The sequence below is a fragment of the Gossypium raimondii genome, chromosome 3, assembly GCF_025698545.1.
Source record: "Gossypium raimondii isolate GPD5lz chromosome 3, ASM2569854v1, whole genome shotgun sequence".
Classification (NCBI taxonomy): Eukaryota; Viridiplantae; Streptophyta; class Magnoliopsida; order Malvales; family Malvaceae; genus Gossypium; species Gossypium raimondii.
The window spans coordinates 14,558,691-14,582,921 of record NC_068567.1 but is presented as its reverse complement, the minus strand read 5'-3'; the positions used below and the strand labels follow the sequence as shown (position 1 = coordinate 14,582,921).

The window sequence follows — 24,231 nt, the reverse complement described above, 5'->3', positions numbered from 1 at the left end:
TCAGACCTATTTAATGTTATTTCTTAAAAGATGATTACATAAATTAAACTTTGAGTTTATAAAAGTTTATTTAAAATAATCATGAATTTCTATATTGTGAGAGCTTATTTCATTGTTTTTCTGACCATACCAAGTTGTCTGGTGTTCTTGCCTGCTTGTAGGAATCAAGTTATAAGGTGATGTCGTGCAAGAATATTTGGGGTTTTGGGCAAGTTTAACAAAGAGTCTATGTCTTGTTAGAGAAGTAAGGCATGTAAAAGTGGGGAACAATTGGGTGGTCTGCACTTAGGTGTACATACAAACACATAGTTGATGATGGGTCTTTATATAATTCTAATATATATATGAAACGTTGTCTCCTATGATTTACCTCACTAAAATCAACATCCTTGCCTAACTGATAATAATTTTGAACTCCTATCTTTAATTAATCACCACCCATCTGGTGTTAACACAGAAAAAGGAAGTAATTATATTTACATTCAAGTGACAATAATCTTCCGCTAAATGTTGATTTATATATATTAAAAGTAGATGTCTGAACTATGAAGTAAATGAACTAGGTTTATGTACTGTTGAGAGAGAATCAGTTCTCTTCTTGACAGAAGTTTTTGAAGTGTCATTCTTTGGGACGTTAATCCAAACCTCAAACGATAGAAATATTGTTTTTGAGATGTCTATGCTCACTTTTAGCCTTAGGTTTTTGTCTTCTTACTTCGAGGAGAGTCCAAAGGGGTTCACAGAGTTTATACTAGAGCGCCTAGATCCACTAAGGCCCTTTAAAGGCATGGGTTCGAACTCCACCAAGGCGAAAATGATAAAACATTTTCTTGGTGGACTTAGGCACTCACGCCTAAACTCCGTGGACCCCTTTGGGCTCTCCTCAAAGTGGGAGACAAAAACCCCAAGCTAAAACCAAGCATAGACATCTCGGAAGCAATACCTCTTCTATTCAAGGTCTGAGTTGATATCCCAAAAAACTAAAATTCTCTTAATAAAAAAAAAGTTTATTCTCCCTCAACATTTACAAACAAAAATTGTGTATTTTTTATCAATGTATTTAAATATCAAAGTGTCTGTGAATTTAGAGTGAAAATCAGAAGAAAAGTCTATAAAGGAAAAAAAAAAAGTAAAAAAGAGAGGTCCAATTATTTTCTCTTTTATATGCGCTTGTGTACATCACCACTTTCCATATGATTCCACATATGCAATCCATACTATGCACTTTATACATTGAGTTCTTGGTTCTTGGATGGACATGGTGAGTGAAAAAGGGGAGTATTATTAGAAAAAGGTCAATTGACAATGAGAGATGGGAGTTTTTAACTATTTGCATATTTATTTCTTTCTATTAATAATTCATTTGTAGAAACTATCAAAAACTTAGTTGAATTAATTTAAACAATACATTGAAATAAATTATGGTCTCTTTTGTACCAAAAAAGAAGAAGAAGAATCCCTCCCACAGCCTCACCCTCTATAAGTCCCTTCATCCATTGCTCTCTAAGGAAATCTTTTAGCATCAAGAATCAGTGCTTAGTTTTAGCTTTAACCACGATGGGGTTTGATGATATTTGTAACACCGCCCTCGGTCTCGGCCTAGGCTGCCTTGTCAAGCAAGAAAACATTTCGCAGTTGGATCATCACCAACAAAAGAAGAAGCAATTGTTCCTCAAACATGACCACTTTTCACCATCTCTTCTTTCTCTAGCTCCATCGTATGACACATGCGCTATTTTTGATGCCCACCAACAACAAGCCTCATCTCTCAGTGCAGCATCTTCATTTTCAAACTCGAGTGTTAAGAGAGAGAGAGATTTAGGTGGTGAAGAGGTAGAATTGGAGAGAATTTGTTCAAGGGTGAGTGATGAAGACGACGAAGGTAGCCCCAGAAAGAAACTTAGGCTCACCAGAGAACAATCTTCCATTTTAGAAGACAAATTCAAACAACACAGCACTCTCAGTCCTGTACTCCCCATCTTCCTTATTTGATCTTTATTCTATTTAATGTTTTATATCTGTAACTTTTGTTTCCTTATGTGTTAACAGAAACAGAAGCAAGCTTTAGCTGAGGAGCTGAATCTAAGGCCACGCCAAGTGGAAGTATGGTTCCAAAATAGGAGAGCCAGGTTTTTGTACTGACCATATAGCTTGGAAAGTTTTAGTATTTGATATTCCCAAGAATGGGTTTTTTATTTTACCTTTATTTTTATGCAGGACAAAGCTTAAACAGACTGAAGTGAACTGTGAGTTACTGAAGAAATGTTATGAAACACTAACGGAGGAGAACAAGAGGTTGCAGAAGGAAGTGGAAGAGCTTAAATCATTGAAAGTAACAGCTCCATGCTATATGCAGGTGGGAGCAGCTACCCTCACCATGTGCCCTTCCTGTGAGAGGGTTGACAATGTGGGTGAAAACCCTTCCACCACCCTTTTTACCTTGGGACAGAAATCTCATTTCATCACTCCCTTCACTCACCCATCTGCAGCTTGTTAGGCCTACTTATTGTGACCATCACATATATGAACTGAACGTAGAGATTAAATGTTACTAGATATATATCTATATGTTTGTTGTATAAATTAAATATTAATTTGTACATACTTTGCAAAAACTGAGATGAGTATCGTTGTTCCTCTCTTTCGAAATCGAACTCCTTCTATGTTTTTTTATAATAATATTATCTCCAAAATTTGAATTTAACTTTTTTAAATGTAATATGAAACTTTTATATATTACATTGATTGATTTTTGTTCATGTAGTGAAGCTAGTGTACATTGTAAGAGGCATAGATGAATGGAATATTATTTTAAATCACTACCAATTTACTTACCACAAATAATGTTAGATTTTTGTGATTCGAATCCATGAGATAAACACGCAATGCTACTAGCATTTAGAAAAATGTTAAAATATGTACTCTTGAAAATTAGGAATTTAGTTTATATACTTGTATTTCTAGGAATTTATTTCCATTATTTTTAAATTTTAAAATTCAGTTTTAACTGCTAATATTGTTAATTTTTTTGTTAAATTCAACTTATTTAAAATATATATTTTAATTACATGACCACCGAGTGAATAATTCCTTTAAAAAAAATTAGATAGGAATAGTCCAAAAAAGAAAATTCATCTCCCAGGAACTCCTTCATTCATGTATTGTTGGAAAGGGAACTGAAATGAAATCGCCCTAATTATGTTGCTCAAGGAAAGTAAAACATAAAAAGGAAAGCAAGGACGACGACCACTGAACAAAATATTTAAGAAAAGGCAGACATTATAGAAAGGAACATTTAAAATAAATAAAATTAAGATATGATTAGTGAGTCTCTAATTATGGGTTTGAATAATTAAACTTTAAACTGGTCAGTGTCCAAATAATCATTATGGAATTTCGTTTTTTTATTTATTTGTAGAATCATGATTCATTTTGATATATTCTAAATATATAGTATGAATTAATGCTTACCATGATTTAATAACATTCATTGCTTGCCATTCAATCATACATAATTCATCATTGTAAATAAATTATCATGAAGTTCGACTATACAAATAAATACCTCCTCATAGGTCCAAGCAGCCATCTAATTATCTTCGTATTCTTGTTTTCATCATTTAATTTTGAAAATTTTCAATTTAGATACTAAACTCTGTATTCATTTCTGTTTTGGCCACTCACCATTATATTGGTAACAGAAATAATAGCATTACCTTTTCTTAACCGACATAATAACACATTTATTCATCAATACTTACATATTCTATCATTTTTATCCTAATTCTAAATAATTCAATAAATCTAACACTTCACATTTACAAATTCTATCAATTTGATACTCAAACTTCCTAAGCAAAACTTTCAGCTTTTAAAATAAATACATTTCATATCTATCAATTTATAAAACCCCAAAAGGAAAGAAGAAAACTTTTCTAATTATACTAAATATGCTAATAAAAATTCCTTTTGATTCAAGGATTATCATCACATATATGGATAGGGAAAGGTTTTTTTAAGTGAGGCTTAAAAAATCGCATCTTTAATATAAAGTTTAGTGTCTAAAGTGAAAATTTCAAAATTAGATGACCAAAATAGGAATGTGGACATAATTAGATGACCACCATTAACTAGTTTAACTGCTAAATTGAATTTCGATATTTATATTTACCTTAAGTAGTCTAATGTTTTATTAGAACAAGCTTTTTTATATATTTTAATTAATATTAAAAATTTAAATTCAATTTCAATCTATAAAATTATCATATTCAGACGTAAATATGAAATTATGGCACTTCATTTATATATATAATATTTATAAAAAATATCACATTATTATCCGACATTAATTGCACTCAATTCAAATATATAGAATATGAAAATGGTAGTTGTTATAAGATATCACGCTATGTTGGTAAAAGTATCATAGAGGTCCATGTACTAAAAAATTGTATTGCATTTTACCTCTTCTATTAAAAAATAAACAAATTAGCCCTTATATGTTAAATCAAAGGATAAATTGGTCCTTTTAGAAAACATCAAATGCTGCTGTTAAAAATCGATTCATGTACATGAGGTACATATGATACGTCACGTGTCATTGCCAAGTTATTCTGTCAATCACGTTAATTTTTAATAATACAAATGAATGATTTTTATAACAGAAAAGACCAACTTACTCTTTGATTTAATGTACATAGACTAGTTTATCCAACTTTTGAATAGAAAAAATAAAAGGTCTCCATGATAATGTAGAAGTTTGCTCTATGACTCCAATCTGTAAGTATGAAGGGTTGATTGCAAACTAAGATGGGCCCGGACGATAAGGGCCGCCACCCATGTAATGACCATCCATATAAAGAACTGCATTTGGTGAATGCAAGCCATCCATCACCATGAATTGCGAGTCTTCAGAAGGTTTCCAGTGGCGTTTCCTTTGATTTATAAACCAATTATTTATCTGTTTTTGGTCCAACCCAGTTGATTCAGCCAATGCCACCTTCTCTGTCTCCTGTACCATTTACCATTCATTTTAGCAATCAATGGATAAAAAAAAATCAATTCAGTATTCCAGTAACATATACATACAGAAGGGTATGGCCATTTGTAATGCAACTCCCACCAAGTAAGCAATTTTTGCCTAGATTCTTTGGGTAGTTTCCCTTTCTTCTTTTTCTTGGAAAGTTCTTGCTTTAGACTACTTAAATAGCCTCTATATTTCCTCAGGAGTTGGTTCTTCAGTTCTCGATCTTCGGCTCGAGGGTCGGTTCTGGTTTCTCCATTACTATGGTTATTGTTTTCTTCTTCCTCAGATGAACCAACACCGTCACACTTCTCATCTGTTATGTTCAACAACATCATCAATATGTATTCACAGAATCAGTCATTCTACGTGAGTCTCAGATACGAGTGTCTCTAACACTTGTACATATCATATTTTATTATGAGTTGGACATGAATACTTAAAAAAAGATAAAAAGTCCAAGTGACTAATTCAAACAAAAGTCCTAGCAAAGATAGCTAGTAGAGAGATGGCACATGTAAAGCCACAAATAGCTAAAGTCGTAAGGACTGTTGGCCGTAGTGGAAATAAGGTGAAGGAAAATTGAATGCATTTGCCTATACAATTCAGTGAAAGTTGACCGATCAAGATTATAACTTTATAAGCTCACCAAACTGTGTCCAGGACAACCACAACAGTGAAGCTAATAAAAGAACCATCTCCAATTCCATATCACCAAAATTTTCAAAGTATTCGTGTTTAATGCATTCTTTAACAATAATATAAAGATAAAATCATCTATGTGAACATACAAGATCTAACGTATTCGACATCCATGGTCCGAGGATATAAAAGACGAGCATCTTTGCCATAGCCATAGCTGTTACTATGAGGTAGCACTATCTCTCCAGGTACGTATTTATGAACAATAACTTACAAAAAGAGAATCAGATTCATTCCAAAAAGAAAAACAAATAAGAATGGCTTTGTTTGGTCAGAAATCGTTTAGAATATAAAACAAAAAGGTAACCCATAAAAGAAGCCAACGTGGGAATTTTTTATTTTATTTTTTTCATCATTATTGTTTACATTACACCAACTATAGCATAAACCCAATTGTGTTTTTGTCTTTGTTCTTCTTTTCAAATATTAGTTTGATTTGCAATTTGCAATCAAATTTATTACTATAGACACGTGATTAGCTAGGGTTTCTCTTCACTGTTGGGTCTTCAAATGAAGAAAAGAGAAAAAAAGTATACCAGAATTGAAGATCTGCACTAGGCCATTGCTGACCCTGTTAAGTTGAGCTTCGGTCCTCCTAGTGAAATCCAAAGCTTCTTGCATTGGCCTCATCAGTTCATCTCGATATTTGACCAACATGCCATAATAAGCTTCCTGTATTAAATAAATGCATCCACAATGTTAGCCAAAGACAACAAAGTTTATGACAGAACAAATGTTAAAATATTACCATAAACTGATCAAGTTCCGGGTCTTTAATGGTGTCTCTTGTCGATGACACTGCAGATCCCCGTCTTGCCTCAAACTCTTGTCGAGCCGCTGCTAGCCGGGCTGCTACTTCAGGCGGAGCTCCTACCTGTATGACATTGACCAACATTATATATAAATACAACATTGTATATACTTTTATGGGCAATTTACCTTTTGGCAATCCATGTAAGCTTCAAAGAGATTAGAGCAGTGAGGATGAGCAATGATCTTGGCTTTCATATCTTCCGCTTCTTGTTGGTCTCTCAATAAGTGGAGCTTTGGTGGATTTTGTGAGGTGTTGGTTTCAGTTGCTACAACTGCAGATGCATACACGAAATTTCCCTTCGGGATACTGTTCCCGTTTACTCGATTAAATTCTTCCATTTTTAATTCTTCTTTTTCAACAAAAATTTTCTCGGAAACCAATCAAGGAAAACGTAAAACCCTAAAGGAATGGAAACTCTAACAACCTACTCATTTACTGCAGGAAAAGAAATTCCCATTTTCATGAGATGGAGTAAATTAACTTGAACTTTGGTTAAATGGGAAAATATTCAAAATCTTTGAAGTTTTATGTCAAGGAGGACTTGAAGTAAAATTGCACCAAGACTTGTACATGTTAAGAGAATATTTGAAAAAAACGATACCCAAAAACTAAAATCCGAAAAAGAAAGACTTACACTGAGAGTAAAGTAGAGGTTATCTGGAAAAGAAGTTGAAGATGAATGGAAAGGAAAGGAAAAAAAGGGTAAGCTTAAACCAGAACCGGCAAGCGACTGCGTGTTGGGTCGTTGACAAGACGTTCATTGTTGAAAGAAAAGAAAATGGAAATTATTAAAGGCAAATGAAGACCAAAAGATAAGGCTATTGAATCTCTTTATTTTATTTATTACTCTCTCTTTTTTCAATTACTCTTATTTCAATCTGATCGCCTTTATTGTATTTATCAATGCACTTCCATCTCACGGACGAACCAAAATTTTCACTTTTTATTTTTGTACTTTTGTTAATTCGGAGAAGATAATTATTTGATAAAGAAATAGTTTAATTTTATAAGTGAAGTTAAAAATATTTATAAGTATTATTACATCTATAAATTTTCATATGGGAATCTACAACAAAATGATTTAACTAAGTTGCACAATGAAAATCGTACCCATATGAATTTTTACTTATTGACAAATCTAATTTGTTTCGATATTCTAAGTGTTTATTCTATCTTGGGTAATGAAAAGCTTATTCTTAACTTTTGGGTTCAAGAATTCCTATAGAATTGAAGTGATACAATAAAAGCTTTTTCTATTCTTTTATTAACAATTAATGTATTGGATTCCATTCATCCCATAGTTAGGAATTAATGATTGTTTCTATCTATGAAGATTTCATAATGATCAAATTATATCTGGTCTTGTTCCTACTTTTTTAGCCATTCTAAATACAAATTTTAAATATCAGATCTTTCGTTATTTAAATCGTGTATATGATATTATGACTCATTATTCAATCTGCAACACCTTTTACCCAATCCGAATCACCGGATCTGGATATAAGATGTTACAACACATAAACTCTTAACATAAATCTTTACAGCCGACGTACAACTATTTAAAGCACACTTCTTATTTCTTTTATTAATGTTCTTTAATATAAAAGAGGACGTTTAATAATTACATTAAAGTTTTAAACAACATGCAACATTACAACATAAAACTTTGTTAATAGCAGACTCTTCTTGGTGTAGCGTACTATACATCATACTCCTATGATGCCCTCTATATGCATAACATTGCAACTCACACTACTACCATCACACAATCCTGGCTTGACCCCTCTTGGTGTACCCACTCTTACAGTAGAACCTGAAACATAATCAAACATTTGTAAGTTCAAAAGAACTTAGTGAGTTTTAACTTAGATTACCTTGAAGCATTTATGGTTGAATTCTTCATCTTGAAGTCTTTGGATTTCATCTTTGTCTTTGGCGAATACTTTCCTAATATTATATATACATATACACCAACTTCCATACTTGACCAATCCACTCATAAGTCACTCTTTGAGTTGATTCTAGATTTCACCAGTTGATACATATCTCATTTCCTTCTTAGAAAGACAAATGTACTTCCCAAAATGATATTGTAATATCCCATTTTTCAGTGATATCGGAAACAATGGTTTAGGGACCACAATTCCGGCTAATGAGCCTGTAATTTATAGGTATTTAATATTTTTAAGGTTATGTGATTGTTGTATTAAGATTTGGTCAGTTGATTTTATTGCTTACTTAGTTAATTTAAAAAAAAGAGACTAATTTGTAAAAGTCATAAAATTTAGTCATAATTAAATTGTAGTGATTTGATAGAAATTTGGTTGGCATAAAATTTAGTCATAAAAATGGACTAATTTGTTAAAGGATTAAAGTGTTAAAATATTAAAATTTAAATAGAAATTTTGTGAATTGTGAATAATTAGGGACTTTATTGGTTTAGGAAAAAGTTTGGTTGGCATGGAAAGTTTTGAAATTTTGATAAATTTGAAATTTCGGGTTTAGGGACTAATTTGTGAGAAATGTAAAAGTTTAGGGGAAATGTATAAATAATAAAAACTTAATGTTCTCATGCATTGAATTGAGTTTTTAGTGTATGTGTATTTAATAAATTGAATTTAATTATTATATAGATCAAGAACCGAGTCAAAAAGACAATAATCGTGGAAAAGAAAAAATTGTTGAGTAGTCCCTGCGAATTAACCGGAAGCGGATTGTTGGTACGTTAATAGTATAGATAAATATAATTATATATATTTATATAACTTGTGATATTATGATTTGATTAAACTGTATTCGAATTGAATTATGATATTAAATCGAGATTATAAAATGTTTACAATTAAGTACAGATGAAAAGTGATTATTCAACAGTTGATGTATAATATGGTTAGTTGATATTGAAAAGAATGTATTTGATTCATAGCATGTGTATGAATATTGTGGAAGTGCCTTTGAGATTATAATGTTAAAAAGTCTGCTAAGTGCCCGTGTGAACGTAGTAATCAATTAGGATATGATTGGCATACAAATAGGGTCGAACGTGCATTTGTACAGGTTTGCACTTTGGTGCCTCTGTTTGCACTTCGATGCCTCTACTATGCATCATCGATGCCTTTGGTGCGGTGTAGTTTCTCGAGTATCCAAGTCAAATTGTTATAGTTCAATGGGTTATGTATCAATTTTCTTAAAACTCATTTATTTGTTCAATTTTGTTGAGTAATTATATTACTACTAAATGATAAATGTTGCTATGAAGTTCTTGTTTATAAATGCTAAGGATCATATTGAGAAATTGTGGATGATGAATTGGTTATAACTCTTGGAAAGTATCATTTATGATGTAAATGGTTATATTCTAATGTGTTGTGATCCTACATTTGGATATTAGGAATTAGAAACTTATCTTCTTATTTATCTAAATTGGTTGAGGTAAGTTAAATGGTATATATGTAATGAACTTATTAGGCTTCTTAAGCCTATTTGTTTCATTTGTGTCTCTTTTGTAGTTGGCATTTTGCGGACTGATCAGACGAATCGATTTGGAGCTTACACTATCCAATCTTCTCAGTAGCTTTTGTTTATCATTTTGGAATGTGGCATGTATATAGGTGGTTTGTTGTTGATATGTAAAATGTTATGTTATGATGATATATTTAGTTAAAGTGGTTGGATTTGGTTAGGATAATTCTTAATGTCATGAATTAGGTGTTGAAACTTCGGAATGGTAAACTTCTTATGTACGTTATATTTTGTCCAAAATTGATTGATAGTTTAAGCATGGATGGTTGTTTAATGTTCATGTGTTTTTTTTAGTTGGATAATTTGGTTGAATGATTGTTGATTGTGGTGCCTTAATATGACATATTGGTTAGGTTTTATAGGTTGAATGTAATGGTATGTGTTTTGGTCATATTAAGGCTAATGGGGCTGATGTGTCTTGATGTGAAAGATTTAGACTTACTTTGGCTTGTTTTAGGGGTAATGTACATGGCCTGTGACACGGGCTATCACACGGCCTTGTATCATTTTAATTTTAGGTACAGGATCTACACGGCCTAGCACACAGCCTACGATAAGACCGTGTGACCCAAGTCAGTGTCTATCACGGCTTGAGACACGATCATATATCTCAAAATAGTTTGGGACACGGCCTGCGACACGGTTGTGTGACCCAACTTCGAATACACACACGGTCTACAACACGGCCATGTGTCTTAACTTCTAATGTTCATACGGTCTGGGCTATGTCACACGGTCGTATGACCCCTATTTTCCCAAATTTTCATGTTTTCTTTTTCAGAATGTTCTGATTTATTTAAATTTGGACCATATTATTCCTAAACTATTTTTAGGGTCCTATAGGCTCGATTCAATATCCATAAGTGTAATATTTGTCATGATTAGATTCATTTGATATATATATGGGTATTTAATTGTATAATTGTTTCTGTTGGAAAGTTAAAAGTTCTGTTTTGCTCTATAATACTCTGAAATCCTAATCCAAAAACGAAGACGGGATATGGGTATTACAAATATCCATACAGAACCTAACTTCGACGGATTCTTAATCAGACAGATGTAGAATACTTCACCTAGGGGGTGTTCTCACAAATCTTTTAGGATGATGTTCTCACAAATATTATTCTTGGCAGATACTTATACTAATTGTTATTTTAATTTGACCTTCATACGGATCCTACCTTTGGCGAACTCTCATACTGTAGTTGGAAACTATCAAAATACCAATCAGATCCTTAAAACAACCCCAAATCATAACTTATTCGGATGAATGAAATGATCTAAGTCATCTACAAGAATTCTAGACAACCATGTTATATATATCACGAGAACGCCCATATTAGCGAACAACTTAGATTCGAGATAAACTCTATAGGTAACATGAAAATACTCAATTTGACGAATACCATAGAATTTTGATAACTTGCATTCATAGTGTAGACAAATTCAAATTTGACGAACACTTGGACTATTTACATATACACCAAATTCTCTATACTGGCGGCTACTAAGGCAGATTCACTCTTCATAAACACGTCTGAGAACTATTTCAGGAAATACCCTTAGGTCAATATCAAATTTTATCATAAGGCTATCCAACTAAGATATCCTCAAACTAACTCAAATCCTTGCCCCAAGAGCGATTCTCCAGATTTCGTAGAGAGTTACGTGTTTCCTATTCCGACGAACTAACTCAGAAGGTATCATGGGCTTATACATATCTTTATGTTTTGATATGTTAGTCCAGTTTACATTTCAGCGGAGGCATCACCATGAATATTTTCATAGACATACAATGCCATGGGTCTCAGCCACATAGTCTTACACATCCTCATGTCGTGTTTTTTTAGTCTGGTTTACATATCACCGGAGGCTACACCATGAGTGTCTTCGTTGTCACCGTGATCTGCCTATCCGGTTAGCAATGTACCTACCATATTGGAGGAATAAAAAATGGATGTTTTACTTACTTACCACTGAATACACTTACCCATATTCATTCACTTACCTGACTAATTCATACTCTCCCATACTTGATTTCATATGCATAAATACCACATATCTTCTTGTTCATGCAATAACTTATATATTTCATTTGTAAACATGCAACAAATTTATGATACTTTACACACAATTACACTCACCAAATGTTCAAAATGACATTAACATACAATTTTCTATTATAAATTAACATGCATGAGTCAGGATGAAAACTCATCTGAAACTCACATTTACTATAACTCAAAGTTCCAAATCTAATCGTCCTTCTCGAACCAGCAACAACTACTACTTAAAAAAATGTAATCACCATTAAAAACCCATTTACAGAAAATTTACTATCATCTCAATTATAGACGACCTTCATGCAGGGCCTCTTATTCATATCTTATTGTTTATATGCTTCTTAAAATCCTTACTCTTTCAAATCCTAACATATAGAGTTACCAAACTTACTAGGAGGTTGAAACATCCACCGATTACCCTAGAAACATCCACCGATTACCCTAGAAACCTTAGCTTCTAGTTTAACGAAGAAGAAGAGAATATTTTAGGCTTAAGAAAACTAAAGCGTAGCACGGAAGGAAGAAAATCATCCAAACATTCCCTTCTTACCATATATATTATAACAGCCCGATTTTAGAAAAATTAGAACAGAGGTTTTGAGACCACAAATTTGAAGTTAAAATATTAATTTTATTATTATATTAAAGTTTATAGTGTGATAGAATTATTAGGTGAAAGTTTCGTAAAGAAATTTTACCTTTTACATGCTCAATTTGATAAAAAGAACTAAATCGCGTAAATTGTAAAAGTTGAGTTCTAATAGCTAAAGGCATTAAATAGCTATAGAACTTTAAATTATGAGTCCTTATATGGTAAATATACCATTAATGGTGTTATTGGATGAACATGGCTTGTCATTATTGAAATATTAAATTTTTTAAAGGGTATTTTAGTAAATAAGTAAATAATGGTTAAAATTAAATAAAATAAAAGACAAAGTATCATCTTTTACCTTTCTTCAACTGATTTTCATTAGAAAAAGAAGCCATTGAAGAAGCTAGGTTCGACCAACTTAAATCCTTGTGCATGATATGTATTTTTGTCCCGTTTTTATTGATTTCTATGTTTTTGAGATCGTTGCTTCGTGTTCTAGCTAGCTCGTACCTTCATTTTTGAAACTGTTATAGATTTCATTGTTGAATGCTTGGTTTTTTTAAGTGTTTAATGATAGATTATGAAGGTTTAATGTTAGATATACAAGTTTTGTAATGTGATTTTTGACAAAAATGTCAAAAAGTGATTAAATTGATAAAATGTGAAATGTGGTGGTTAAAAGTGTGAATAAATTGAAAATATGGGCTGCTAGTAACATGTATTAAATTCGGTTAAGCATGGGTTTGTACTAAATTGCGTAATTTGTATTTTTATGTGATAATGACTAAATTGTAAAAATATGAAAGTTTAGGGGCAAATGTGTAAAATATGTGTTTTAGAATAAATTGAATAAATAGTTGATTAAATAAGCTGATTTTGATAATATATAGATCAAGATAAGTCGAGATTGGGATTAGATCAGGGAAAAGGAAAAAATGGACGAATAGTCGATAATTTCCATCCGAGCAACTCGAGGTAAGTTCGTATAATTAGAATCGAACTTTCATTTAATGGCAATTGTATGAAATGAATATGTATATATATGTGTGAATTGTATGGTTGAAATAAACGATATTGAATTGCTTAATTTAAAATGTATTGAGTAATACCGTACCCCGTTTGAACTATAGAAAATCGTAGGATACGAGTGACATGTCACTAGGGTTACCGTTTTGGTCGAGCTCTTGCATTTGTTGCGGACTCACCACAGCTCGTATGAGCTTACCGATATATCAACTCTTATAAGGTTACCGTTTCAACTAGATAGAGCTTACCGTTCTTTAGCTCGAAATGAGCTTACCGATCATGGCTCGAAAGAGCAGAAATGAAATGAATTGACGGATTACCGATTAATGCACATAGTGTGTATCACCCGAGTATCCTTCGATGTTTCATTAGGTTCAACGGGCATTTATACTGTTACCGATTATATGATTGAGAATGAAATGAAATATGATCTATGTAAATTATATAGATGAAATATGATATGTGTTATGAGGACGTATGGAACTGGAAACGAAATTTTATGAAATGTATGAAAGAAATCATGAAAGGGTAAAATTTGCAATAAAATAGTTTTAGACAACAACAATCGTATAACTTTGAAAAATCATTAAAATTGTGGGAATCACATTAGAGGTTGAATCAAACATGAAATTAAATCTTATTGAGTCTAGTTTCACATAGAAGAAATGGTGTAATCAAAAGAATCTCGTATTATGAGATATTTGAATTTTTGTGAGATAAGGTCAGAATGATTTCAGAATCCCCTGTTCTGACTTTGGAAAATCATTAAAAATTGTATAAAAATAATTATAGGTTAGAATTTATATGATTAAAATTATTAATGAGTCTATTTTTAAGAAAAACAAATGGGAATATCATCCAAATCTCGTACTAGGAGATAATTAATTTTTAGAGAAGAAGGGTCAGAACTGTTAGACAGCAGAACAGGGACGACTTTGAAGAATTAACTGTACTTATTGGCTAAACTAAAAATTCTTAAAATTATATGGTAAGATGATAAGTGAGCCTAGTTTCGGGAAAATCAAGTGGATCTTAATTTGGAGTTCTGTAGCACAAGATATAAATAATTTAGTGACTATGACTCGAGTTGACAGCTTGATGTGAACATGAGTAAATAATGGAACTATGTGCAATTTTGATTGTATCATCTTGAGAACATGTTGTGAGGATTGGTAAAAACATGTTAACAAGTTTCTTATTATTTACATATCAACTTACTAAGCTTTAATGCTTACTCAATTTATTTATTCGTATTTTATAGAGGTTCATTAGCTAGCTCAATTCGGACGATGTTGGAGATAATCATCACACTATCTAGCCCATTTCTCGGTACTTTTGAACTCATGGAAGTTGTGTAAATATGGCATGTATAGGCTAGTTTATGAGAATATGTTTTTGGTTACTTTAGCTTATTGTATAGTTATGTGTTTTGATGTTCTTAAGCCATGAGATTTGGCTTAGTTGTTATAATGGTCAAATGTGTATAAGATGATATGTTTTGGCAAGTTTGCTTATGAAGGATTTGATGCATATAATAATGTTGGTATGTGACGAGTTGGTGAATTGGAAAATGCTTGAATGTTATTTGATATAAGGATAGGTATGAGGTTGAATTATATCAGTTTGATATGTGTTTAAATGCACCAATGATATTGATTTGAGTATGTAAATGATTGATAGTTACTGAAATGAAATGATATTTGTTAAATGTTTGATGAATTACCGATCTGAACTGAGTTGAAAGTCCGGTAATGCCTCTTAACCTATTTTGGCGACGGTTACGAGTTAGGGGTATTACATATATATACCCAGTACCTCTTAGTAGATCTTGACAAGTGTCAAATGCATACAGAAATTGTCCCTTAAGTGTCCTACAAAAATCGGAGGAAATATAAAAGAAAGTCTGATGTCGTAGCTATTTGACCAGTCAATCCCTTTAGTTGACTCTCAATCCATCATGTCACAAAGCCCACTTTACACATCGTTCGAGTAAACTGACATATTATACCTTTGGCAGAACTCTTATAAGGCATGCTCTTAAAGATAATTAAGTCTTCTATAGTTTCCTCATACATTTATAGGTTTTCAACATAAAAAATTCTAAGGCATAACCTTTCGGTTGGTGTACGCTTTTCTTGTCGTACTCTTTCTTCAATTGAAGAGTACTGTGAAAATAAATCCTTAGATACTTCTATAGTGGACACTTTACGCCAAACTTCAATTCACCAAAAGCCTGTAATGGCGGACTATATCACTATAGTACACTAAACATATAACTTCACATCTACACACCTTCTTTTCGGATCTGCCAAATTCGAGGTGTGATACAATCACTTATGTATCAAATAATAATTGGTAAAGTTATCATTTGAAGTTTTTAATTTCTTACTTCTTTTTTTCTTTTAGCCTCATTTTTCAACCTAACGGACACTAATTTTTTGGGTAAGCAACATTCATTGTCACTAAACTATTAATATGTTTATGTTTTAATTACTCAACTTCAAAAAGTTTTGAAAAGATTATTTAACTATTCTAAAGTTTTCATTTGAGTAATCGGGTTGTTAAAATCATTGTTATATGGCTTTCTCTACTCACACTGTCTGCACTAATTAAAAGCTTCCATTCCCCTTCTCTTCTACAATTTAATTTTTTTTCATGAAACAAATTTGAATGTTAAGAATATGTGAGCCAAAATCTAAGCAACTTTCTTCTCCAATCTTCGACACTAACTGTCAAGATTGATTTGGATCTAAGGTATATTCTTCTACTTGTCAATGGGTATTGATCCACCGTACTAATCATTGAATTGTCGCTTAGAGCTTGCTTGTCAAACTTTTTAAAAAAACTTAAAAACTTAGTGGTTTAAATAAAAACTTTGGAATAATTCAAGAACTTAAAATGAAAAATTTCGGATAGTTTAATGATATTTTATAACTTTTAAGACACAACTTCAATTTTCCTTTTAATGTGGTTAAAATTAGATAAAATTAGGAGTCAAGTCTGAATTTTATTTAATACATTTTAAAAATTACTATTCTACCTCTAAGCTCATTATTAATTACATTCATTTGAAGTTTGGGTTAAAGTCCTACCCTTACCCTTATCTTAAAAAATAAATAAGATATTCGTTAAATTCACTCCAATTCATAATTTTGAGAATATAAAATAGTATCAATGTTAATTAAGTTAATATTAAGTCCACTTCGACCACAACTTTTTTTTTTTATAATTGGGGAGGAGAATGGTGTTGTTTGAGATCGAACCTAAACTCTCATGCCTGCAACATAATGCTCTTGCCATTAAGTTAAGAGATTGTTGGCCTTCGACCAGATTTTTAGTATTATTTGAATTAATGTCTTAATAACAATGTATGTTAAGTTTTATATTTTATAGTTATTTGAATATTATAATCAATATGAATTATTAAAACAATTAATTTTCAAATTTGGCCCAATACAAGTATTCATCAACCATGAGTTGATTTTTCTATAAACACATAATTAATATTGTTTTTATTTAATTAAAGTTGAATGTAACACCCTAAACCCGACCTAGACATTCAAACCAAGTCCAGAGGGTTATTTTGAAATATTAGGAAAACTACATTTATAAACGCAGTCAAAATAAAACCATTCAACATGTTATAATTATCACAACAATTAACTATCTATTTAACATTCCTAAACATCATAATATCGTAAAAAGTTGAGATTACTAATAGTAAAATTAAAAGGAAAGCTAAATGGATTGACTGAGCTCCTGCAGCGCTAACCCATTCAAGTCTGAGAGCCACCTGAAATTCAATCAATAATGAAATGAGTTGTAAACCCAGTGCATAAAATACATTCATTTAGTTAAAACATATTTATAAATGATTCTCAAATCCCAAGTTTTGGTCGAGATCAGAAATATGCAGTACAAATTTAACGATTCAGTTATATGACCGAAGCGATTCTAGTTTTAGATATAGAACAGATTTGATCCATATGCAGTTATTCCTACCCCCATCCACTACACACCATCTCTGGCCATCCCAACACACCATTAAGGGCATTTAGTACCCAACCATCATTACACACCATATAGTATCTGTCTGACACGCTTATTGAAATGCAAACTAGCTGCTAGATTGAAACGCGACAAAGCGCCATATTCATATTTATATGTATCATGGCTTAGCCACTGATTCGGAGCAAATTACTTCCTCCTTTAAAAATACCCCAACCCATGCAAATGCAGATTTCATATATCAACAACATGTGTTCAGTCATTTTGATTCAATTCATAATAATTAATATAGATCAGTATCATTAATAGTCATCACAATTTCTATACATTTATATAATTCATATCTCAGTCTCAGAATATCAAATAGTCCTCATACAATCAAATTCAGATAATAAATACATTATGGAGGTCAGTGCTCGTGCTAAACAACACTCACAGCCTTAGGAATAAGGTTCGGACCTTATTTATATGCCACATGGCCTGGCACACACATGTATGGCCCACACAGCCTGACACACGCCCATGTTATTTTCTCGTGTGGTTCTAAATCGTAAACAAGGAGTCACACGGCCTAGACACACGCCCATGTCTTTGCTTGTGTGGCTCACATGGCCTAATCCTCGCCTGTGTCATCTGCCCGTGTGAGTCTAATTCGTAAATAGAGAGTTACACGACCTGGACACACGCTCGTGTCCTTGACCATGTGGTTCACACGGCCTCAATACTCGCCAATGTGGTCATTATTCTCAACTCAGTGAGTTACACGACCTAGACACAAGCCCATTTCTTTTGCTCATGTGAACCATGCACTAATATGGCCATACACGGCCAGGACACACGCTCATGTCCCTTGCCCATGTGGCTCGAATTTGATGAACAGTGAGTTACATGACCGTGTGGTGTCGACAACCATATTTTTCAGCATCTGAAATTCACAAAAATAAGGGTTTTTGCTACGAGTTGAAGAGATTTCGAAGCAATAACAACGTAAAGGATCTCTGAAGTGTACAACAGTCATTCAGTTACACAATTAAGCCATTTAATCAACAACAATTCTGAATTACGTGCATAATACATATGTTGAAAGTTTTGACACGAAACTTTCAACAGGCCCAAAACTTACTGAAAATTCAACGACGATCACTGAAATTGTTGTGTTGTTGCTCCCTACTTCTGATATTCCAACCTAATAGGGAAACAAACAATTGTCTATCAGAGATTCTCAAAACACACAAAATACCCAATTCAAAGTAAGTTACAAAAACAAAGGAAAACTGTGGAAACGCATGAATTGACAGTGACTTACTCGATAGCCTTCCAACCAATGACTAACAGTAAAATTTCAACTAATCTCATATTCTTTATGACCACGATCAGTAAAAATAAAAAGAAAAAAAAGAACGAAGAAAAAAAAGGTTAACAAAGAAGAAGAGAAGAAAACTGAAGAAAAAATTAAAATAGAGAACTAGCTTTAAATAAAAATTAACTTCCAAGAAAATTTCTATCATTTGACAAAAATGTTCCTTATCGTCCTCTACGGAACTCAAACACAAGGCCTAATAGAATACAGACGCTTAACCAGTGAACCAGCAGGCTCATTCTTGACACAAGTTTACACTGAATTGAACTTAACTATGTAATGCATGGATAGTGGTCGTTTTAAAATGATAAAACTTCTAACGATGCGACTCGAACTACAAACCTTAAACACAATAGCAGAACACAGAACCACAGATACAGAAATTTAATTACCGTAGAATTCTGTAACTAAACACTCAAAATTTAGGGCGTTACTACTCTCTCCCCCTAAAAGAAATTTCGACCTCGAAATTTACCTGACTCAAACAGATATGGGTATTGTCGCCGAATCAAATTTTCATGTTCCTAAGTCACTTCCTCAGTGCCGTGATTTTGCCACAAAACCTTAAGCAGAGGAACAATTTTCTTCTTCAACACCTTAACATCATGATTATGATCTGAATAGGTTGCTCTTCAAATGTTAAATCCGGTCGTAACTCGATATCTTCAACAGGAACAATGTGCGCCGGATCAGACTGATGCCGTCTTAGCATCGAGACATGAAATACATCATGAATCTGCTCTAACTCTGGCTTTAATTCTATTTGATACGCAAAGGGTCTGACACATTTCAGAATGTGATAAGATCCGATGAACCTCAGGCTCAACTTGCGCTTGCGTCCAAATCAGAGAACCTTTTTCCACGGTGACACTTTTAAGAACACCTGGTCACCTACAGAAAAATCAATATCATTTCTCTTGAAATTGGCATAAGATTTCTATCGATCAGAAGCTGCTTTAAGATGGTCACGGATCAACTTGATAGTATTCTCAGTTTTAGAAACTAGCTCGGGGACCAAAACTCGACGTTTACTCAACTTAGTTCAACATAGAGGAGTACGACACCTACAACTATACAAAGTCTCGTAGGGTGTCATTTGAATACTAGACTGGAAGCTGTTATTATATGTAAACTCAGCCGACATTAGGTAATCTTCCCAACTACCCCAGAAATCTATTACACAACCCCGAAACATATCCTTTAAAATATAAATGACTCGCTCAGACTGTCTGTTGATCTGAAGATGATACGCTGTACTGAGATCAAGTCGGGTGCCTAAAGCCTCATAAAGCTTCTTCCAGAACTGAGATATGAATCGCGGATCTCTATCAGAGATAATTGAGACTGGAATCTCGTGTAGCCTCATGATTTCAGCAATATATAACTTGGCGAGTTTTTGCAGAGAATAATCTGTGCTGATAGTAATGAAATGAACAGATTTAGTCAACCGATCAACGATGACCCAAACTAAATCTTTCTTAATGGGGGTTAAAGACAACCCACTAACAAAATCCATCGTTACACGCTCCCACTTCCACTGAGGAATCTTAACTGCCTGAAGAAAACCTGAGAAAACTAATGTTCGACCTTAACTTTTTGGCACATCAGATAGTAGGACACAAAAGCAACCACTTCCCGTTTCAGTTTGTACCACCAATAGTGTTCTCGGAGGTCTCGGTATATTTTATTTCCACCCGAATGCATAGTATAAAGGCTACTATAGGCCTCCTGAAGGATCGATTACCTCAATTCCTTATCATTAGGCACACAAATCTGACCCCTGAAACACAAAACTTTGTCATTGTTCAAACTAAAATCTGAAGTTTCACTTGAACCAATCTATTGCAGTCGTTGCACCAAAGAACCATTGCTCAATTGTTTAACCTGAATCTATTCAACCCAAGTTGGTTTAACCTGCAATTCTGCTAACAGTCCACCATTCTCAACTAAATTCAGATGAGCTAACATCTCTTTCAGATCAATAAGCGCTCTACGGCTAAGAGCTTTAACTACCACATTAGCCTTACCCGGATGATACTCTATCGTGCAATCATAATCCTGAAGCAACTCAACCCACCTACGCTGTCGAAGATTTAACTCCTTTTGAGTTAATAGGTATTTAAGGATCTTGTGATCAGTGTAAATGATACACCTCTCACCATATAAATAGTGCCTTCAGATTTTTAGAACAAACACAACCGCAGCCAACTCAAGATCATGTGTAGGGTAGTTACCCTCGTGTGTCTTAAGCTGTCGTGACGTGTAAGCAACCACCTTACTATCTTGCATTAAAACACTTCCTAGCCCGTCGTGTGATGCATCAATGTATACCACAAACTCCTAACCCGATTCCGGTTGAACTAGAACAGGAGCTTGTGTCAGAACGGACTTGAGCTTATCGAAGCTAGACTGTTGTGCCTTAAACCATACAAATAGAGCATTTTTCAGTAGTAGCTTCATCAGAGATGATGCAATCAGAAAGAATCCCTCGATGAACCTTCAGTAGTAACTAGCTAAGCTAAGGAAACTGCGAAGCTCAAATACATTTTTCAATTGCTTCCACTCAACTATAGCTTCTATTTTCTTCGGATAAACTTGGATCCATTCCGTGGTTACTACATGACCCAGAAAAGCCACTTCTTGTAACCAAAACTCACACTTATTGAACTTAGCATACAATTATTTTTCTCGGAGTATCTGAAGTACAATACGTAGGTGTTTATCATGCTCAAGCTCAGTCTTAGAATAAATCAGGATGTCATCAATGAAGACTACTATAAATTGGTCTAAATACAGTTTGAACACCTGATTCATTAAGTCGATGAACTCCACTAGGGCATTCATTAACCCAAAAGGCATCACTAGGAACTCGTAGTGTCCATAACGAGTCCTGAAGGTGGTTTTGTACACATCAGTGTCTTTAACCTTGAGCTGATGGTAAATAGAACGCAGATTAATCTTTGAGAAAATATGTACCCCTCAAAATTGGTCGAACAAGTCGTCAATCCTCGTTAGTGGGTACTTATTCTTTATTGTCAACTTGTTCAGCTGCCGATAGTTTATGCGCATTCTCATCGATCCGTCTTTCTTCTGAACAAATAACATCGATGCCCCCCACAAAGACATACTCAGTCGGATGAACCCCTTATCAAGAAGTTCATGAAGCTACATTTTTAGCTCGGCTAGCTCCTTTGGTGTCATGTGGTAGGGTGCAACAGACACTGGAGCAGTACTTGGTAACAAATCAATATCAAACTCCACATCTCTACCCAGAGGTACTCTGGGCAATTCCTCGAGAAAGACATCCGAAATTCCCTCACAATAAGAATATCTCCCACAGAAAGCTTTGCGGAAAGAGAACCGAATACGAAGGCAAGATATGTTTCGCACCCCTTTAGAACTAACTCGTCAGCCACAAGAGTGAAGATTAAATTGGTGAGGTAATTTCGACGCTCACCAACCATAACAACCTCATCATTCTCATCCATTCTCAGAGTGACTCTCTTAGTTGCACAGTCTAGACTGACCTGGTACTCTACGAGCCAATCTATTCCAGAATCAAATCAAATTCATTGAAGGGTAACACCATTAGATCACTCAGGAATACAATACCCTAAATCTCTAAGGGTACTCACCTATATACTCTATCAACCTAAACTGATTGACCCAAAGGACTAATCATAGAAAACTCTCTAGTAGTATTTTCGGCAGTAATACCCAGATTTACAGAAACAACACTAGCTATATACAAGTGAGTAGATCCAATGTCACTAATAGCATAACTCGGAACAGAATGAATAAAGAATGTACCCGATATGATGTCAGCATCATCACTATCCTCGTAGCGTTTCGTCGCATAAACCAGTGCCGAGTGTCGAGCCTCAGTCAGACCTGCATCTCTACCTGGTGCTCTCTATCCTCTCCTTGTACTATTACCCCCTCTACTAGTACCACGAAACCTAGGTGGTTGTTGAACCACTCTCGGAGGCTAAACAAACCTAAAGCTAGAGTCCGTGCCGCAACTGTCACCTGATCTAGTCGACATGGACAATCCCTAACCCGATACTCCATCGACCCATAATAGAGGCATAATTCTAACTTCCTCTAGCACTCGCCTGGATAACGTTTCCCACAATCACTATAGAGCTAAATTTCGATCACTACAGCTAGTGTATCGGGTCTCGGGGCCTATCAAATCTCGCCCGTTTCTTAGGGCGCTGTCTAGAACTAGAAGGACCCAAATCCCTCTTAATCTTACTCTGATCCCTCTCACGGTCATGCCACTCGCACTCATTGTATTTCACCTCTTCCACAATCTTTGTCTTATCAACTAGAACAACAAAAACCCACTCCCTCCGAAGAGCTATCAGAACCCGTAGATCATATCATAACCCTTCCTCAAATCACACACACTTATCATAATTAGACGCTACCAGAGCCCGTGCATATCTACTTAGTCACAAAAACTTGGCTTCATATTCAGCCACAAATCAGTTGCCTTGAACTAGAATCATAAATTCGTGTCGGTGAGCCTCCACATAACTCACCCCTACATACTTGCTCTAAAAGGCATTCTTGAAATAATCCCAATTAACCTGTGTAGGCTGAGCATTTGCTCAACCGTTAGCCACCACTAGTAAGCTTCATCCTGAAGCAACACCCCTCAATTTCTGTGGGAGTGCAATCAATGTCGGTCATGATACGCTCAATGGCCTCGAGCCAATGCTTAACAACAATAAGGGCGACTCCAATGATGCCCTTGAACAATTTAACCCCATTCGACTGAAATCGTTTAGTAACCGACCCTTGGCCTCTAGATTCAAAACGAGTCCCAGTGACCCTCTCCAATGCACAAATCAAGGCTTAGGATAGTGCGTCATCCCTAGCCGTCGGAGTTTGAGACTCTGTCTCAGCAGTAGGAGTACCAAACATCTCACTAGTCTCCAGGTTGAGCATACTACCCATAAAGAATAACTCTGCTCAAGCTCCTCCTCGGCATCCTTGACGCTCACGAGTTCCCCGTCAACGACTACCACCCAAACTCATAATAGTAATCTATCTAGAATGTCAAAGTGCACAGATTAGTTCAGACTTCCAACAGAATAATCTCACTAGTTC

The 24,231-nt window shown here is 34.1% G+C and overlaps 2 protein-coding genes across 4 annotated transcripts; one reads left to right on the top strand and one right to left on the bottom strand.

The window, feature by feature from the left end:
- The first annotated feature begins 1,342 nt into the window (after positions 1-1,342).
- Positions 1,343-2,679, top strand: LOC105797276 (homeobox-leucine zipper protein HAT22). Of its 2 annotated transcripts, none has more exons than XM_052628993.1 (3): positions 1,343-1,968; positions 2,056-2,129; positions 2,218-2,679. In XM_052628993.1, the coding sequence occupies exons 1-3, from the start codon at positions 1,558-1,560 to the stop codon at positions 2,495-2,497; spliced, it is 765 nt and encodes a 254-aa protein (XP_052484953.1). In that variant the 5' UTR covers positions 1,343-1,557; the 3' UTR covers positions 2,498-2,679. The 2 variants fall into 2 exon arrangements, with proteins under 2 accessions (XP_052484953.1, XP_012482687.1); XM_012627233.2 differs by having other exon boundaries at positions 1,394-1,968; positions 2,050-2,129.
- Positions 2,680-4,608: 1,929 nt separating this feature from the next.
- On the bottom strand, positions 4,609-7,329 carry LOC105797275 (homeotic protein knotted-1). 2 transcript variants are annotated; one of them, XM_052628146.1, is made up of 6 exons: positions 7,174-7,329; positions 6,665-6,845; positions 6,474-6,599; positions 6,262-6,397; positions 5,089-5,339; positions 4,609-5,011 (listed from the first exon to the last, which is right to left on the bottom strand). In XM_052628146.1, the coding sequence occupies exons 2-6, from the start codon at positions 6,731-6,733 to the stop codon at positions 4,805-4,807; spliced, it is 789 nt and encodes a 262-aa protein (XP_052484106.1). In that variant the 5' UTR covers positions 6,734-6,845; positions 7,174-7,329; the 3' UTR covers positions 4,609-4,804. The 2 variants fall into 2 exon arrangements, with proteins under 2 accessions (XP_052484106.1, XP_012482686.1); XM_012627232.2 differs by lacking the exon at positions 7,174-7,329 and having other exon boundaries at positions 6,665-7,165.
- Positions 7,330-24,231: the final 16,902 nt, after the last annotated feature.

Excerpts from the sequence above, each read along its gene's own strand:
- LOC105797276 (XM_012627233.2), top strand. The coding sequence starts at position 1,558 with ATGGGGTTTGATGATATTTGTAACACCGCCCTCGGTCTCGGCCTAGGC. Across the intron at positions 1,969-2,049 it reads AACACAGCACTCTCAGTCCT|AAACAGAAGCAAGCTTTAGC; the intron begins GTACTCCCCATC and ends ATGTGTTAACAG. Across the intron at positions 2,130-2,217 it reads TTCCAAAATAGGAGAGCCAG|GACAAAGCTTAAACAGACTG; the intron begins GTTTTTGTACTG and ends ATTTTTATGCAG.
- LOC105797275 (XM_012627232.2), bottom strand. The coding sequence starts at position 6,877 with ATGGAAGAATTTAATCGAGTAAACGGGAACAGTATCCCGAAGGGAAAT. Across the intron at positions 6,600-6,664 it reads CTTACATGGATTGCCAAAAG|GTAGGAGCTCCGCCTGAAGT; the intron begins GTAAATTGCCCA and ends AATGTCATACAG. Across the intron at positions 5,012-5,088 it reads ACAAATGGCCATACCCTTCT|GAGACAGAGAAGGTGGCATT; the intron begins GTATGTATATGT and ends TAAATGGTACAG.